The sequence below is a fragment of the Parasteatoda tepidariorum genome, chromosome 3 (genome assembly GCF_982258835.1).
Source record: "Parasteatoda tepidariorum strain Cologne lab strain chromosome 3, Ptep-v5.0, whole genome shotgun sequence".
NCBI classification, from domain to species: domain Eukaryota; kingdom Metazoa; phylum Arthropoda; class Arachnida; order Araneae; family Theridiidae; genus Parasteatoda; species Parasteatoda tepidariorum.
In genome coordinates this window covers 36104343-36124067 of record NC_141757.1, presented here as the reverse complement: position 1 = coordinate 36124067, position 19725 = coordinate 36104343, and the positions used below count along the sequence as shown (strand labels likewise).

At 33.0% G+C, this 19725-nt stretch overlaps 1 protein-coding gene across 2 annotated transcripts; it reads left to right on the top strand.

Annotated features, from left to right (window-relative positions):
- Nucleotides 1-227: 227 nt before the first annotated feature.
- LOC107445970 (uncharacterized) lies at nt 228-18184 on the top strand. 2 transcript variants are annotated; one of them, XM_016060490.4, is made up of 6 exons: nt 228-433; nt 5981-6091; nt 7831-8420; nt 9170-9655; nt 11697-12058; nt 16059-18184. In XM_016060490.4, the coding sequence occupies exons 2-6, from the start codon at nt 5992-5994 to the stop codon at nt 17128-17130; spliced, it is 2610 nt and encodes an 869-aa protein (XP_015915976.3). In that variant the 5' UTR covers nt 228-433; nt 5981-5991; the 3' UTR covers nt 17131-18184. The 2 variants fall into 2 exon arrangements, with proteins under 2 accessions (XP_015915976.3, XP_042907207.2); XM_043051273.3 differs by having other exon boundaries at nt 299-433; nt 5984-6091.
- Nucleotides 18185-19725: the final 1541 nt, after the last annotated feature.

The window sequence follows — 19725 nt, the reverse complement described above, 5'->3', positions numbered from 1 at the left end:
TTGAGGTCTCTGGAATGTAGCCGAAAAGAAAAATAAGAAAAAGGAGGGGGGGGGATTGATGAACGGGAGAAAAAAAAATTAAAAATCGAAAGTGTGTGAAATCATAGAGTACAGATCGGAATATCGGCCATTTGGGCAACCCGTCCCATCGAAACCGGTCCAACCTCTCTCTTGTTAGTTAATCGAGGGCAGATGCTGATTTTTTTTTCTTTTAATTTCTTGACTTCAAATGATCATTATTAAATCTTTTGTTCGCTTTATTTCCAAAAAGCGTTTTCGTTCATTGTCATGGTTACCAGGATCATGCATTTGGACAATGCATGCAGAGTTCATCGGACATCTCCCAAGAGAAGGAATGGGCTACCGGACATGATGCGTGATTTTTTGGCTTCTTAACTGAACTTCAATTGAAAATCCATGTGAATAATCCCAGGTGAGTTTACTTCATTTCAACTGTTACTTAAATAGAATGATTGCTCTGGTGTGAGTATCGTAACATGCTTTAGCAATTGCGTTCCATTTTACAAATACTTTTTCTCTTTTGGAAAAGTGTTGTAATATGTTTTATGCAAGAGTTTCATTCCGACTGTATACAAAAACTCATCGATGGAATTAAGTCTTCTAATCATGATATAAAAGCCGTGATGGCTCAGTGGTTAAGGCACTGAACTATTATTCTAAAGAACTGGGGTTTGATCACCAGTGGCGGCTTGAAACCCACCCTGCTTCATATCGATGGGTGGGCTAGATTGTTTGGGAAGTAAATGCGGCTGGTGCTTAATGCCGACCACAGGGCCACAATAAGATCGTTGGTTACGAATTTGTGGAACCTTACCTCAACCTCCTTGATCTACAGTGGGCAGTTGCGGAAATACATTATTTTTTTAGCAGTAATAATAATAGGGGAGAGTGGGGTCAATTGTAGCAGGGTACGATTGTAACAGAGCAAAAATTTCGAGTGTCGGGTTCTAGATTTGGTTCCTACGTGGCGCACAAGGTGTATTTAATAAATCTACATGAACACCCCTGCTGGCAACCATTTTTATGTACTTTTGAAAGAGTTACATCACAAAACATATTTTCACTCTACGTAAGTACTTTTTATGGTATAAGAATATTTTATTGTAACAAAGTAATTTTGTTCAAACAAATTAAAATTATTAACCGAATATGTAAGTTTACACCTTAATTAACATTTCATAAAAAAAAGATTAGTTTTGTTAATTAACTAGCATTGTTTTTAACAAATGAAGCTGAAATGGCGTCTTGGAGACGATTGTAACAATAAGTAAAGGGACGATTGTAACAGTTAAAAATAAATAATCTTATGCTTACAAACCATTACTTAACTCTTTAATAACCACCAATAGTTTCCTATATCATTTATATTATGTTGCATGTGCATTATTTTATTTGTCACCTTTCACAGCATAAATTGAAATTTTTAACCCCTTAAAGTTAAAAGTTTATCCCTTTAGGTCTCTGCTCATTATTATTTTTACTCCTAAAATATCACTAATATTCTGATCAATAAAAAAATATATCACAACTATGATAATATGTATAATTAACTATGTTTTAGTTGAATTTATGAACTGTTACAATTGACCCCGTAAGTGGGGACAATTGTAACAAGTGCACGACTGACAAAAATTGTTAATAACTAATATAATAAAATTTAAAATAAAGTTTTTTTTTTTCTAGTGGAGGATAGTCTACTTTACTCGCCTGTCAATTAATACTAATAATATATTGGATTTTTTGCTAGTTGAAAATAGTTAAGTAAAAAATATTACAATTGACCCCACTCTTCCCTAATAATAAACCTGTGGTGGGTGCGATGACAGGAACCTCGTTTAATTTTGATTAGAAAGATGTGGTTCACGTCTCAATTATCAATATCCACATTCAATTCAATGGTAAAATTTTTTGTCAAATTTGGCATATTGAAAGCAGAATAAAAGAAGCGTTACTATATTAAAAATTATAGAGACAGAAAAACAGACGTAAGAGAGGGCTGCAATAAAGACAGGTAGCACTTATTTTTTTCGGTTTTCTCATCTCTCAAATTCTTTAGTTCGGTATATATAATATATGCATGTATTTTAAAAAAAATTCTGCATTCTATTTTGTACTTTCAAATGCAATTGTATATCGTTTTTATTCACAGATTGGATAAATATAGTTTAATGAATAATGATTGGATATAATGAATATAGTGCGGTTTTTTCATCTCCCAAATTCTTTAGTTCGCTATATAATAAATGCATGTATTTAAAAAAAATTCTGCATTCTATTTTGTACTTTCAAATGCAATTGTATATCGTTTTTACTCACAGATTCGATATAATGAATATAGTTTAAGGAAAAATGATTGGATATAATGAATATAATGAATTAATGCGGTTTTTTCATATCCCAAATTCTTTAGTTCACTATATAATATATGCATGCATTTAGAAAAGAGTTTTGCATTCTGCTTTACACTTTCAAATGCAATTGTATATCGTTTTTATTCACAGATTGGATATAATGAATATAGTTTGGACAGAAAACACATGTTATTAATTAAATAATGAGAATTTCTTATTCATTCATAAAAATATATAGTATGAAGGTTATGTTCATAATCAGATTAATGGCCTTCATATCTTTTAGACACAGCATAGACTCACTTTTTTTCAAATTAAAATGTTTTGTTGTAAGGAGTCTAGATATAGAATGTCCTTGGGTGAAAACATTGGTCATTTGTTTGAGAAAACTGAGAGATATTATTTACTTTTTTACTTTCATTATAAAAATATAATAAATCGAAGAATTATTCGTATTCTTTTCATACAGATAAGAGACAATGAGATCTCTTTTCGTGTTTTTATTATTAGCTAACGTTTACATCTGTAATAGATTCTTAGATAGCTTAATTTACAAATTTTGGGTAAGATATATTGAAAAAAATCACTTACTATTTTGCCAAAAATTGAATGATTGTTTTAAGAAAACGCGAGAAGCTTTATTTCAAAATTTTATCTTTAAATTGATGGATAGGAAAAGAAATAAATAAAAAATCTAGTTTGAACGCGTCGAGCTTCAATGCTCAGAAATGTTGCAAAAATCATAAATAAAAAATAAGTAAAAAAAATTTTTCTAAAAATTCGAAAATTGGATTCGCTTTAGGTTAAATTTTTTAACCGTTAGTGCCAACGCTATTTGATCGCCAATCGAGACTCTGAAATAGATTATTTTAATGTAAGTATGAAACATGCAATATAATATGAACTGTAGAGACTAACTGTATTCATTCATTATTGTGTAAATAGCGTCCTTTTGATCGAAACGGTTGTTTGTATACAAACCGTGACTCCGTTTTCTACTAAACTGATGAAAGTGAAGTCCTTGACCGAAATAATTGAACACCCAGAAAATACAAGAATACCTTCGTCTTAATTATACATAAGAGTAACTATTCAAATTTACTTTTTATGTTTATTTTGTCGAAGATAAATTACACTGTTGATTGCTGACGTCACCGCAGTCAGATAGTCCAAATTATTCCGCATTTGGCACATAACAAGTAAAGTGCGATTAAAAAATATTTTTGTAGGTAAAAATTACTTATTACATAATAATTAGTGTTAATTATAACCATTTCTATTGTTCTCCAAAAAAATTACTACTCATTTCATTCCGCACTATTAGCATATATATAAGAAAACTCTTCAGCACTCAAACGGTTAAAATTAGCCCAAGGAGCTTTTATTTAATTTGATCGGTTATCATTAAATCATAAAGCTGTTTGAATGTTGCTATTTCTAGCCCTCATATCCATTCCTTGAAATAATTACTCAGTTCGTCACTCGTCTCTAGTTTTTTCTGATGTTTTGTAAAAAACTATCTGAATTTCTCCGGTGTCATTTTGAATCTTTTTAACAAGGCTTCTTTTACTTTACTGTAAGCATCAGTGGTTCTTTCTTCTCATGCTATAATTTGGACAGCATTGTAGGACAGTAATCCAATAAAATGTGATATGCACAGATCTTTTTTTTTTTATTCCTACCCGTTTTGCTGGTCTTTCGAACAATACCAAATACAAGCTGGTGTCATTTCCTTTCAGATTGAACTTTTGTAGAATACTATGAAATTACAATTTCGGTTTAATCAGACGATCTTTTCAGTTCCTCTCGTTTTCACTATGTGTTTCATTCTGTAGAAGCAATTTTTACAGTTCAAAATTTAGTTCTTGAGATGGTTTTCTTTCTTGAGATTGTTTTATTATTCCCGTATCGGCTTTCCTTCTTTATTTTCTTCTAATTTACTTTTACGTTCTTGTTCTTGAATTTCTTATTTACGTTCTCATTCTTCTATGAGTGAATTCAAAAATTCTTTCGTAAAATCTTTCTCGTGATTTTCATTTTTCGCTTCGCATTTTTCAGGTTAGAATAATAATTTCAAATTTTCAGCATTCACAATGCCTATTTCAATAGCAAATCAGCTAATCTTCCTTATCTCTCGAAAAAAAAAACGTCATGTTTTAATTAACAGTTCACCAAACGAAGAAACAGAAGCCACTCTTGTAATTAAATCGTGGTCAAGAAAATCTGAAAAACCTTTCGGAAACATAAACAAAGAGGAGGGTGCATTAGTTTTCATTTATGCATTGCATCTGACACATAGAAACTGGAGTTAAATCATGGCTTAAATTGCACAGAAAAACCAGCAAAAAGAAAGGCATGTTTTTCTCTTGGTGCCGGTTGCTGGTTAGCAAAAGTATTTGATTCAAGCTAAAAGAATGAGACTCGTTCAGGAAAGAGATTTAAATTTTAGAACAGGAGTGAAAAGAGAAATTAGACTTCATACAGTCTAATTAACCAATCTCTATCTGTTGCCAAATGAATTCCGGCCATGATCGAAAATTGATTTGCTTCAATTGACAGTTCAATTATCAAAATAATTCCTTCTATCTTTTTTTTTTATTTTCCAAAATTCATCATGACTCGCCTTCAGTTATTCATCTACTAACTTAATCAATAATCAATCGGTCGAACAAAACGACGACGCCTGTGTCACTCACTACACTACTTCGAGTAAAAAGTAGTGAGCTACACTACAAACTATTAAAAAAAAGTAGCAACCACAGTTTCGCTACTTCCGGCAACTGAAGAGGGTCATAATTAAGTACAATTTATGGCACATATTTAAAAGATTTATGAAAAACTTTTGTCGTTTTTTCAACATATCTTTGAAAAATACTATGAGTTTAAACGATGAGAGATCCGATGAGTTACGATGAGAGATTATATATTCCAGGAACTGCTGGACCGATTCGGTTTGATTTTGAAATTCATCAATGAAAGTGACATAGTTCGAAATGATTTCAAAATTTGTGCAACTTTCAACTCAATTATTTTCGATCATAAATACGTGAAACAATAAAAATAATTAATAATTATTAAAAACTACTTTGTGCCTTTAACTATTTTTATAGAGTTAAGCAAAAATTATTTATCATGAGCAAATAATTCGATAGATTTGGTGTAAGCGCAGAAAACATAACGAATATTAAAGGGGTTTAAATTTTGTGATTTTTTTTTATAAACCAGACTGAATGATTGAGATCTTATTTTTCGATATGTTCTTATTTGCCGTTCGATTTCGAGGGTTAAGAGTCATAATATGTCAATTAAAGGGATATGTTTAACCAGCAGAAGCACGTACACTTTCGCAACTATCATCTGCACTTAGTAAAATATTTGAAATCTATTTTCTGACTCCATTAAGATTATATAATGTGTAAAAAAAAAACTTCAATAGTTAGACAAAAATTAAATAAGACCCATTATTTATCCGTCACTGTAAGTATTTTTTCCAATGCAAATCAAAACATTATTTTCTCTGACTCATCCTGATATGAAATATTTCATTAAAAAGAAAAATGTAATGGAAAAACTTTTATAATGCTTACACGTATTTCAATTTACTGCAGCAGCTTGTCTAATGCTTTCGAGACTTCTTGTGATTGGCCAACTCTTGATAACATCTATCTGGACGGAGGTACATTCCGAGAAGGAATCATCACTTCATCCATTCACAAATGGTAAGCAAATATTCTTAGTTACACTAATACCCTCCTTATTCTACGGTGCGTAAGAAAAAATCAACGTATGCGGGGAAAATAAAATGCAAAATCGAGATTTTTACATATTTGGCATTTTTGTATGATAAGCTACGTATTGCAAAAGGAAAAAAAAAGTATTTTATATGTATTTTTAAATTCTATTTTAACGTTCAATGAAAAGAAAGAAATTGTAAAGTCACTTTTCACTCGAAATCTAACTTAAAGCATTTTACCTCGTTTTTTCAATTACACGAAACATTTACAGTCATTGTCGACTCTGTCTCAAAAGTTTTCACAGCATTCTCTTCTTTATCATTACACAAAAGCCAAGGGGGAAAACATTAAGTTTTGTACACTTTTAGATAAATCATTTCTTCATGTAGCAATGTCATTGATGCAGACATTACTTATTAAGACATTTTATATGAAGAATGATTTTTTTAAAATTATTTTATTAAGTCGCTTAACGAAAAGTATTTTAGTAAGATAATTATGAGCTTTTTGTAGCGCCGCACTTTCATTTCTGAAGTTATATCTCTCTTTATTTAAATTTTGAATTACTTTTGGAGTAATTAAACTGTTTTCTTAGTAATTAAATCTCTCTAGATTTTCATCTAAATGTCCAGTTCAAATCCGTAATAGATTATCACAGCTAAAATCTGGGTTACGATGATTGTTTTACGAAAAATTAGTCGTAAGAAAATTAATTGGCTTCATTATGAAGAAAAAATTGCGAACTTCTGGAGAAAAAAAACTTCTGCTTAGGCAGTGTAATTAGTAGTGTTCAGCGCAATTAGATATTTGAGTTAGTTTCTTTTTCATATTGTACTTAATTTAGATACTTTATAAGAAATTGGCAATAATGTTTAAAATTCTTTCGGCGAAAACAATAGTGAGCTGAAAAATAATCATTGGTAAGCGATTATTTTCCTCATCATTACAAGAAATTACTAATATAAGAGTAAATATATACTCCATGCAAAATCTCTCATATTGTGACATCGGGTCACTGAATTACAATTTGCAGTTATAAACCTATCCCTTTTAGGCCGCTGCTTCAATTTCCGCCATTTCGAAATTCTTCGTCTAAAAGGCGCTGTTACACTTTTTTGTCGGCTTCTTTGATCGACACGTGTAATTTCGTCATTGTTTCCGTTTTATTTGTAACTCGCTTCTTCTCTGAGTTTTCCATAATTAAAAATCTGCTGATAAAATTTAGTGAGGCAAAAATTAGTTTCCTTAAGAACGTAAATATTGTGGAAGAAATAAGCTCCTGTATAAATAAAGAGACATCTCTGCGAGGACTACATTCACATTTTTTACCAGTATGTCGTAACATTCTTTCTCTAAATTCACACTTTCGCACAATTATCTTTTTAGATCTTTAGTAACGTTGGTATACGAACCTAAGTTAAGAACTAAAAAAAGTTTAATTCTGACCAATAAAAACATGTCATGATTAAAAACCTTTACTTGTATCCATGACTTGTATCATGTATCCTTACTTGTATCCATGAATAACACAAATTCCAGAATAATTTATTAAGGTGTTTAAATAACGTTTATGAAAATAATTGATGTTTTAACAATAATTTTGGAAATTTCCAGCTATAACATGAGTGAAATATTTATTTACTAAGCTGAATCCTACGTATTTATTTTAATTACTTTAATAACTATTTACACAAAATAATGAACTTTTACATTTACTTTTGCAGACCACTCCCAGTTGGCACAAATGAAAGAGACAGCCAATGGACAACTAGTCGCTGAACACATTTGGGTAATTTCTGATGCCCGTTACCTCATTCATGTGTCCCCAGAGGGACATTCGGTGCCCGGACCCGATTTCTATACCAGCAGACCCGGGTACAAACTTCGTCCTATGATCACTACTGGACAGGTCAATCCTAGTAATGGTTTGACTTACGTGGGTGTTTGGTTTTCTTTAATACCTGGGCTTTACGATGACGTCATGGAATGGCCATTTCCTTTCACCGTCAATATGACCCTAGTGGCCCAAAATGATCCCGGAAACTCCTTGCATCTGATGGTGAATCCGACTACTGCCATCTGTCGCTTGAGAAAGCAGTTTCATAAACCAAAACTGGAGAGTCATAATAAGAAAGGATGCGGTAAAGAATTCTTCGTCTCGCATTCTCGTCTGCTGGAAGAAAGCACCCCATTTTTGTTTGGAGATGAACTTCTTCTCAGAACGACGGTCTTCCTAGAGGAGAGGGGAGACCCACCCAAAAGAGCAAAAGTATTCTTGCGAGGACATCAAATGGTGTCGGAATTTACATGGCATGTAAGTCTGATTATTTTTTTAATGGTTATTTTAACAATAATCGAAAGTGGTAAATAAGATAACATTTTGAATCATGCAAAACTTTGTTTTGCTGGAAATTACCAGACACCGTTACTGATTCGAAGCAGTTTTGTTAATTGGACTTTCAAAATAAGCAACCTCGTAAATAGAAGAATATAAAAATAAGCACTTGTCTTTATATTTATGTAGATTTGCTTGAGAAATCTGCTCAGTAACATATAAACGAACTGACACTTAAGCTTGCACACTTGGTTTTCGGATGTAACTGATTGAAGTCACGTTTTTCAACCGTGTTCGTGTGTTTTGATGAAATAAAAAATGACTAGGTGTCATTTAATGGGGAAATATTCACTCACTTTTAACCATTGAATTGAATGACAAACCTTAATATGATTCTAAGGATTAATTTATTAAGGAAATGTAAATGGTTATAATCTTTAACTTCGAAGATCTTAATTTTACTCTTGTATGGATGAGACAGCAGCTAATGCCAATTGTTCACGTCTGCTCCAAATATTAATTCCCATTTTTATGACCTAACTTTCAAGAATAAAAAGTTCTTACTTGACTATAAAATTTTCATAAATTTACTTGAATACTCACATAATGCTTTGTAATAATTAATTTTAGTTGATTAGTATAACTCAGCTTTTAAAAGGGCCTGCAAGAAACAACTGTCAAGAATTTTTTGTTTCAAAGTACATTTTATTATTTCTGTCTTATTGTAGGTGACAGAGATAAGTGAGAAGAAGATGGGACAAGTGACGAGCAATCCATTTTACGTGAATAGCGAAAGTTATTTGATAATCCTGCAGATGTCCTTTTCAGGAGACGATGACGTCGGTCTCTTCATTGTCCTCATCCCGGGTGACTTTGATGAGTCACTGCTCTGGCCATTCGCCTATCACATCGAGTTGTCCATCGTGAACCCTTCAGCAACCAATACCGACAGGACTGCAAGCATCGATCCAACATCGGGTGCTTGCCCCCTAGCCGCTTTCACTAAACCTCGTCAACAGCCTAACGTCCCTTGCGGCTTCAGAAAACTAGCCAAGCTTTCGATGCTTGAAGCCAAAGGTTTGCAAAGGAACAACAGCCTGCTCATAAAATTCACTGCAATCCTGGATCAGTTGCCTCACTTCGCCAAGTTGGCAGTGAAAGAAAATTTTCTTGTGGGGGAATATAACTGGAGAATACCAAACATCGAGAGAAAGGTAAAGTATGGGCAATACAAAAGTAAGACCAAAGGTTATCCTCCATACAGGCGTGAATTGATTTTACATTCATGCCTATGGCCTACCTCGATTGCCAAAGAGAATCAATTTCTAAACATGAGAGCAAACTTGTGTAACTCTCTCAATAATCAATTTTGACAATTAATAAAGCGTCGTGGTTCACAAAAATGACGTCTTTGTTCACCTATGTAATGTTAGTAATACGCAATTTATATTATTGCATTGCAATGCATAAATATGCAATTTATAATATCGCAATATATATTAGTTCAATAATATCGTTAAACGTAACATCGCTCCGTATAATATGTACCATCTATAATAGTCAACTTAACTAAAATAAGAACACAAATTACTTAAACGTAGCGCTATTGCTATACTCGTGATTCTCAGTCGATTGCCTTTCTTATACGCTAGTTACATTAATTTGTTTTTTAATTCGGCACATTTTAAAATAAAAATAATATAATACATTTCGAAAGTATCACACTTGTATAAGTTTTAACTATAAATTTCTTTAAGTAGATAAAGTACTTCTCGAACTGTTTGTTTTTGTGTTTGCGAATAATTTTTTTTCTGATGACGGTATTAATGTTATTTGATAAATTATGGTAGACGTGATGTATTTCAAGAAATTATATGATTCTTTTTTTTAGGATAAGAGAAAGAATCTGCCAATCTACGTGTCGATTTGTCAACAGTAGTATACTTCCACGTATGGAAAATTGAACGTGATAATAGATTGATGATTCAAAATTTTAATATTTTTTGTTCAGAATATACTACGTTTTTATTAACTCGCTTTTACGCTTGTGGGTAATCTTGCAATTGAAATTTCGACCATTTTCCGACTAGCCACAGCTCTTAAATCTCAGCGAAAGCTCCGGAGTTGAAGGCAATCTCCATTTTAACTATTATTTAACTACTACACGTGGAATATATAATTATTTTAGTGCCAAATATAATTTATCATCAATCTAAACTTCAACCAATTAGAATGCTCTAATCAATTATTCCCAGATCGTACAGGTAGTTTATGCTGAATTATTATGACTGGAAAAATTATTTTCACTTCCAAAAGGAGTTTATTAATTAGTCTTCCAAATTTTGACCATAGTCTGTCCTAAAGCTCAAATTTCAACTCGCTCTTCGTGTTTAATAGCTAACACCGCTTACAATTATTTTTGAAATGATGCAAGCCAAATTTATCGCCTCTTTTGAAAATCAAGATTTCAATTCCTTTTCGAGATATGCAAATTAAAAAAGCATGGAATTAAAAAGAAGAAAACAGGGAAATTAAAAGTTCAAAATATTTTTTGCTAGACCTTTAAACAAATATTAGACCACCGATTAGCAGACCACAAACAGATTAGACCACCAGCTTGTTTATTGTTGCTTTTTTCTTGGATGTCAACACAATGACACCGTCCAAGAGAATCTTTGCAACCATCTGTCTGTTAAAGTATACCAATACCACTGTAACCATCTGTTTGTTAGAGTTTGTAAGAGTATACTAATGGAGTAACCATCTGTATACCAATAATAATAATAATAATAAAAAAATTCTCCTTCAGTTAAAAGTCATCTTGTTCTTTGGTACTCGTATAATGTCATAGTTACCCAAAAAATGTAAACTACTTTTGATTCTTCCATGAGTATGCATTGTTAATCCTTGTAAAAAGACAGAAAAAAACTCGTATCCTAGCACGTCTTTAATTTCTTAACCTTTCGTTTCGATTTCCATCTCCGCAGAATAAGCATTAAACCATTGTTTTCGGAATGTTTAGTAGGTCTGCGATTAAAGGATGTTGCCCCCATAATTACACTCTTTGCATCAGCCAAACCTTAAATAGAGAGGCATAAATTTCTGGAATGAATGTTTGGTTTTTAATGAAATAGGGGAAGAAAATATTTAGCCTAAGATAATATCCTAAGCATTTTCAGTTGCTGAATTAGATAGATACATAATAATGCTGAATAAGCTGACTTTACTTACATCATAAATCTTCTTTCCTTTTAGATTCAACAAGCGAAATTAAATCGAATGCAGAACTTGCTGAGTGAGAGGTTTTACACGTCTGATCAGGGATACCTCATGCAGTTGCAGATTAAGTTCGAGAACAAGACTGAAGGTTACATTGGACTCTTCCTGACTCTTCTGGAAGGTGCATACGATCATCTCTTAGAGTGGCCATTTGCCAAAAAATTTGTTCTCTCGGTACTGGACCAGCAGCAAGATTCTGGTCATCTGGAAGTAATCGTGGATCCCTCCGATCCTTACATTCGATCCGACCTCTGTTCTGGATCTTTCTGGCGGCCGGTCGGTAGAAATGACGCTTGTGGATCGTCTACTGTTGTCCAATACGATCAACTTTATGACAGGTGAGATCACTCGAATTTGTTGGAGTGAGCGTTGTTTTGTCGCAGCACTCTCTATCTTTAGTTGATTGTTTAATCTATTACTAGTTTGCAACTCTCGATGTTACAGTGTTACTTAATGCTTTTTATACAATTAACTCTTTTATCCTTATAACGACATTATTTGGTAAGCAAAATGAAAATAATTAAAAAAAAGTTTAAACTAATGATCATTTCAAGAGAGAGAAAGGGAATAAACCTCTAATTTGAAATTAAGACAAAGTTTGAAAAAAAATTATGCAGTTACGAATTTAAGAATTATAAAAAAAATTTAAGAGTTAAAAAAAAATGCAAAGGTTACGAAATATATTGATAGGTTGTACGCATCCAAATTAAAAACTTTTATGTGATTTGGCCCCTCCAATGTTAATTCACCTTTCTGCGTATTTCCAATATTTCTGGAATTATTCATATGAATCAAAAACTTTTGCCCAGACAAGTAAAACTTTTTTGATTAAAAAAAATTTTAAGTGAAATAATTTCACGATTATTATTTTTTATTGTTGTTATTTTTTTAATTCCTTTTATTTTTCAGTATTATTTTTTGTTTACTATTTTCAATAATAACCAAGAAAATTTAAACTGTTAACTATGCGCATTTTTACCCGAAGTAATTTTAGTTAAAAGAATCCAATATTTAGGGCGCTTTTTCATTACACGACACGATAACGACAAAACGGATCCGATTGTCGGCGAACGACATAGGGTCAAGTAAAATACATGGTCAGCAACGGAGCTCTTTTTCACTCACCGATACGATAACGATTATGTCGTATCCGACAAGACGATATCGTTTGTCGGAATCAAATGTCGGTTAGGCAAGCAAATTTCTCCTCAAATCGTGGCGATTTTATTAGTTGTTGTGTATCTTTCCAGTTTTTTCTCCTCTTTTGATATCATTATTTTATTCTTTTAATCAATTTTAATATTTTATTAGATCATGTCAAATGTAAAATTCGAAAATAAAAGTTTTATATAATTTATTCTCATGTCTGGTTATAAATTTTTAATTTCATGAAGTTGCATTTTTTACATTATAATGAGGTTGAGAGGCGTAAACAATCATAAAAGTTTCATTGAAAATTTTTATAAATTCATTATATGCTTTAATGAAGAGATAATATTTTTTATAATAGTAATGGTTTGATAAAAAGGCAAATAAAGACCCTTATGTATTTCAAACAGAACTCGATCTAACTACTGGTTTCTGCTTGATTGAATAATATTAAGTCTGTTCCCTGATTCAACTGAAACATTTTTTGAAATATGATAGAACGGCTTCATAAGATAAATTTGATAAAACTGATTTAAAAAATCATCTAAAAAGATTATTCTAAATGAAACTAATATAATTCGATTTGAAAAAAACGTTAATGCTTTAAAACATTTAAAGAATTTAAGTAATGTTAAGTGATTACAGACATAATTTTAAGTGTGGATTGGCGGCACTTAAAAACCGCCAAATCTGTAGCTGCTGTGGCGTTAATACGTAAGTACCATTTCGTGCACCCAAAAACGTTTCTGCACTGCTAGCTTTTTTCTTCTAAAATAAAGTAAGAAGTTTGAGACGACGATTATCATCCGGCATATTTAAAGTTTGCAGAAAAAAATCACAGCTGAACACAAGCAACTGCTCACTTGTTGGGTCTTTGTGCCAACTAAATTAAATGAACGCCAAAATACGATACTACCAATAATTTTATCAAAAAAATAACATATTTTATTTCTTAAACATTTTAGAACACAACAACATTTATTATGTATCTAACTCTGTTGCCAAAACGAATTCAAAACTAAAACTTATAATTTTTTAAAACACGTTCAAATAAATTATTTAAATTTTATGTCTCTACACACTCAAGCTCAAAACATTTATTGAACAAGAATTTTTACTTCTCGGACTAGCGATATCGGACAAGTGAAAAAACAATTGCTTAAACGATCCGGCAACGACATTGTCGTTCACTCATTTGTCGTTCGATTTTGTCGGTATCGTGTCGTGTAATGAAAAAGCGCCCTAAGGGCTAATAAGACTTAATAAGTTTAATATCTTCCGAGAAATTGTTTTTTATATACATTTTAATTCGGGAACTATCTTGCCGATTTTGATCAAAACGTATATTTTGCCATTTAAAGTTACAGTGTATGAGTAGAAAAAAGTATATTTTAAATTATATTGAGTCTTAGTATCTAAAAATTCGATCATTACATCAATTGTTATTTAGTTTGTTCGGCTTCTTTATTTTGAGCACAGTACGTATGCATGCTTATGCAATAATTATAAGCCTTATAAGCCCTTGTCAAATTGCAGGACAGATAGTACCAGATAGAGAAGGGCATCACAAAGATATATCTAGGGTTACTGCCGGATTCGAACCCGATATCTCAACATTATAGTAAATTAATCTTGCCCTTCGCTAACTCGAGCTTCTGTTCTTCAACTTGACTACTCTCTAAAAATCAGTGTGCACGACAACCCATAGAGGGCCAAGGCCTACTGTGCCCATCCCAGTTTTCTTGATCTTGGGCTCTGGGGTGCGAGAGCAGATGTTCCGGTTAGGTGGTCAGCCGAACGCGGAACCCCCAGTGTTTAGTTCTCAAGAATGCTTGGTGCTCATTTATTGTCCCAGTGAAGGGATGAAAGGCTGAGTCCACCCTGCTCGGCCCGAGGATCGAACCCAGGACTTGAGGCATTGAATCAACGACTTTGGACTACGTTTTAAAGTGTATGGTGGTACGGAGGCCCGGATTATGTATTTTACTTTCTATAAATTTCTCGTCGTACGGTATTCCGCTTTGAAGTTTGGAAGTAATGGGATCAAACTCCTTTTCATACCTGTATTTCAATTTGAAAAGGACCATTCCTTGTGTTAACAAAGAAAAAAAACGTTGACAAATAAATCCTACTACTATCATAAAAGAGGCTTTGGTCTGCCTGAGTTTAGTATCTTTAACAGACTTGAAAGCATCATTCATTTAGAACATAAAAACAAAGGAAAGATTAAGAAGACAACTTTATTATTTAGAACCCATTATACACATTATAAGATAATGTGTATTATATATATTTAAACACATTATAAGGTTTATCACCATTCTATTACCACAGTATTGGTTCCCAGTAGATCGCCAAAGTCGAGCATCATTGTCTGCGGGGGCAGTAAGCAGGTGGGTGACCACCTGGATCGGTACTCTTTAATATGCTCTACAGTGAAATATTCGGCTTAGCGAGTAAATCGTCAGGCTCCCAAAGCGGTGGAGTCATACTCTTTGCAGAGAATCTAAATTGTGTTCGCATGTCTGCGGATTATCGTTAGGGATGTTTTTAGGCCATCGCGCAGCTGTAGTGTGGCGTAAATAAAGTACAAATATCATTCCATTTGATAAAATGCCTAGACTTATTCAGCATGCTGAAAGTACTAAATAAATGGAATGATAATTCTGAAAAGCAATTTGGGGATTTTTTTCATAATTCTTCAGAGAATGGCGTGAAAACCATTTTTTTTCTGTCAAATTTACTTTTCAGTTTTGTAATTATGCTAAATGTGGAGTTATAAGAACTGTAAAATTATTGCCGTAACAAGTGGCAAAATTATCAAATGAATGATTTATATACCATACAATTTTCTATACCTTACTTTACAAAAGATATACAGATTCTTACTTATTTCAATGATAAAAAAAATATTAATAATCTAAAAAAACTATAATTTACATGCAATTTTGGATAATATGTAATTGAGTGATTTTTAATTCGCTTAAACGATACTAAAAGATGTGATGGAATACATATGGCGAGAAATGACTATCAAAGCTTTCAAAGTTTAGATAGCTCTTCTGACTTAACAAAGACCATTGAGACAATTAAGATCCTATTTTCCAGACTGCTTCTATCCCTTATTATTTCAGGGGGTATACACATAATTGCTCAACACTAGAATAATTAAATTTTCTTTTCTTTTAGGAAATTCATTAGGTTTGGAGCTTTGGTTGTAAGGGTCATCCTATTTTTGGACGAGCTGCGCCCTCCTCGATTCGCAACGCTGTCTTTTTCCGAAAACTTTTTAGTGGCTAAATATGTTTGGCGAATTCCCGATCTGGCGGAGAAGATCCATGAAACAAAAAAGGGAAGATTGACATTTATCGACAGTGAAAAATTTTACCTCTCGAACAATGGCTACAGAATGATGTTGCGACTGTACCCAGAAAAAACGGAGGGTTTTGTTGGAGCGTACGCTGTTTTGACGAAAGGAGCGTACGATTCTGATTTGGAGTGGCCATTCACATACAACTACAAACTGGAGATCATTGGCTCTGGAAATTCCATAAGCAGAAGCACATTTCCGGGAAGTGCAGACAGTGGATGTCCAGACATTGCCTTTGATAGACCCACCAGAGAACTGGCCGAGTGGAGCTGTGGTGAAGGAAACATGATTGCACACAATTCATTATTCAAGGAGTCCTTTATGGACGAAAACGGTGATATCAAGCTTGCCATCTCTGTTTACCTGCAAGAACTGATGCATCCCATTGCATCGATCGGTTTCGAACAAGGATCTCTGAAAGCAAAATATTCGTGGATCTTAAAAAATGCTCCCAAAGCCCTCAGATTGCTTGAGGTGGGCGAAAAGAACAAGTTAGAGAGTCCGGTATTTTACACAGAGAATCAAGGCTATGCTGTCCGACTCACTTTGTCCATAAAACGAAACGGGAACTCAGGTGTTGAGGGAGAACTCTCTGTCGGCCTGTACTGGACACTTCAGTGGGGTCCCTATGACGATGTCCTGTTGTGGCCATTTCAGACTTTGATCTCGCTCAGTATCATGGATCTTCGTGGAGGAGGGAAAACCATTCAAAAAGTAATTGATCCTCTCCACAGCATGTGTCCTCCTGAGGCTTTCCAGAGGCCTCGGAAGATGCAGAACGATCATTCTTGTGGTTTTCCCCGTCTCATCACTCTGGACTCATTACTCTCTGACTATGTTTCGAACGGCGTACTGCACATAAAATCATCATTTGCGTTGAATCCTATTTGAGAAAACAGTCCTTGTGTTTTTCATTACGTGATATAAATTGAAGGAGGCTATTACTCTTTCGAAAGGGGATATATTCCCTTCAAGACAATTTAATGAAGTGCTTAAAAGAAAAATAATTAATAGTTTGTTTTTGAGATTACCTATAACATACGTCCACTGTGAAGGGGTTACGTGAAATTGAATAGCACATGATCAGGGAGAGTTTATAAAACACGAACGCTCGTCACTATTTTTTTTTTCGAAGTTCATCTCGAAATCATTTGAACCTTTTACAAGTCGAATTTAGTTACTGTTGTGTTTTAATATTCACCTTTTAATATTTTGTTTTAACCTTCATCTACTCGCATGAGTTCAGTAGAATGAGATATTTTTTTGTATAGTAAAAGTTTTCTACTCAGCGTCAGTCATAGATTAGCATTTACGGAGGAAAAAAATGAAAAGTAAACTCAAATAACTTGTTAACCAACTCAAATTGTGACTCTCAAATAACTCAGCTAACTTGTGGATGTAAGCCTGTATGTGCCAAAACACGATGAACACCACTCCGATATCCTCCTACTGCAACAGAGATTCCTTCGAAGGGTATCAATACATTTTGTTCCATGATGGGAGTTCGAGTCACTCGTGGTCCATCCTCGCTATGCCTATTACCTCATACTGATCCATATTCGCTCAAATTATGATGCAAATTAATAAACATCCTGTCAGCCGGTGCATCTCCTTGTGGGTACCTTTCGCGATGCAATTTTCCTGGTATTCATGCATTTTCTTCTGTCAATCCGTAAATCAAGTGCAAATCTCCAAGTTCGGTGCTCGGGAAACGTTGCATATTCTCTGCGAGCGATAGCAGCCTGAATGTCTGTGGCAATGCAGGTCTGTTTCATACAATGCTCTTGTAAACAACAACACCTAACGACGAACGAAAACGTTTCCGACCATGTGCTGCTAAGCGAATCTAAATCCTTGTGATGTCTCCTACCTGCCCTTAAAGATTGTTTCAATGATCTTGGGATACACTGTATAAGAAAGTTTAGAATATATTTTCAAGTTAATATATGTTTTATTTCTTTTGTTTAATAATTCGAAAGGGTATTATCAAAACATAACTAACTTAGTATATACTGTTGTTAACTCATAAAATATCACTCTCTTTTTTGATTTTGAAGCTTTCGTTCAGTATTGGGAGAACAAAAAACAGAGGCGAGAAAATAACTTAGAATTATTTCGGTCAACCTGATTGTATTCATAAGTGGTAGTACTTCATATATTTTTAAAATATGAAAAGAAATAATATTTAATTAAATATTAATTTAAACTTCAAAGTGATATGTTGAATTTAATTTTCTGCAAACACTTAAAAATTTTATGTATGAGTTTCTATTATCTACTTTCATTATTGTTATTTATTTATCGTTATTTTTTTATAGTAAGAAGTGGGATAAAAAAGATTAGGAATCTATGATTTAAATGATGCAACAAAACATTCTCTATGCTCGGCTTAAATTAGTTTTCGGCAAATTTTGCTTAGACACTTTAGCTCACTTCTTCTCGCTCAATAAAATACAATCGCAAAACATCACTCACTGTGCGCGTACGCTATGTTGCTTCCGTGACACCTTATGATTTATAAATTTCTGTGCAAAATATTTTTTTATGAGATTGGACCCACCAGAAGATATATTTGAAAAAGAACAGCGACATGGCAATACATTAATTAGGGTATATTTGAATATCGAAGTAATGAATGAGGATGTACGCAAGTTAGATTTAATTCAAAGAGTTCTAAACAAAAATGAGTTTCTGAGTACGTCTCAAACGTTGTTAGCAACAATTTTTGATTAGAATAGGTTATCCATCGACTCTAGTAATATAGTAATATTTTATTTTATTTTAACAACCATTGAACAACCGACTCAATTTTTGACTTATGACAACTAATGTTCAACTCCGTAGCCTTATAGTTTTGAACCCAATCCAGAAGACAAGGGAACTCCTGGGTGAAGTATTGGAGGAAATTTGCCGTCGTGGAGGACTTTCTGATGGAGCTAACCCGCATTTGCGTTACATGGAGAGGACAACCTCTCACGGTAAGCCTGGAGGCTGGGGGACCCCATGATCTGTCTACAACTGAGGATACGTTAGCACTGTGCACTCCCAAAATAGAGGGAAGAGTGGAATTTTTTTTAAAAAACTGGCTTTTATAGTTTAACCGCTATAACGATTCAAAATTTTGTTTCTCTAATGTTATTCTAAATAGTCCCTTTTCCTGTCATATCTTTCGATTTATTAGTTAAATTAAATTATTTCTTTTTCAGAAAGTAGTACACTCTCGGATCAAAGACTAAAAAGCAATAGAATGAGGAATTTAGATAAAAATATATTAACTAATTTGTTAATGATGAAATTTTTTTGAATCGTTAGTTGTACAGATTTTTATAACATCTGAAATTTCAGATTTCATTAAACATTATTCTAATTGTTCATGTCATTTGATTAAAAAAGGAGTCTTTAAAAACTAATCAGAAAATTTAATTGAATGCGGTCATAGAATGGTATTATATTTCGTGATTAAATTTCCAAATTTCACAATTTACA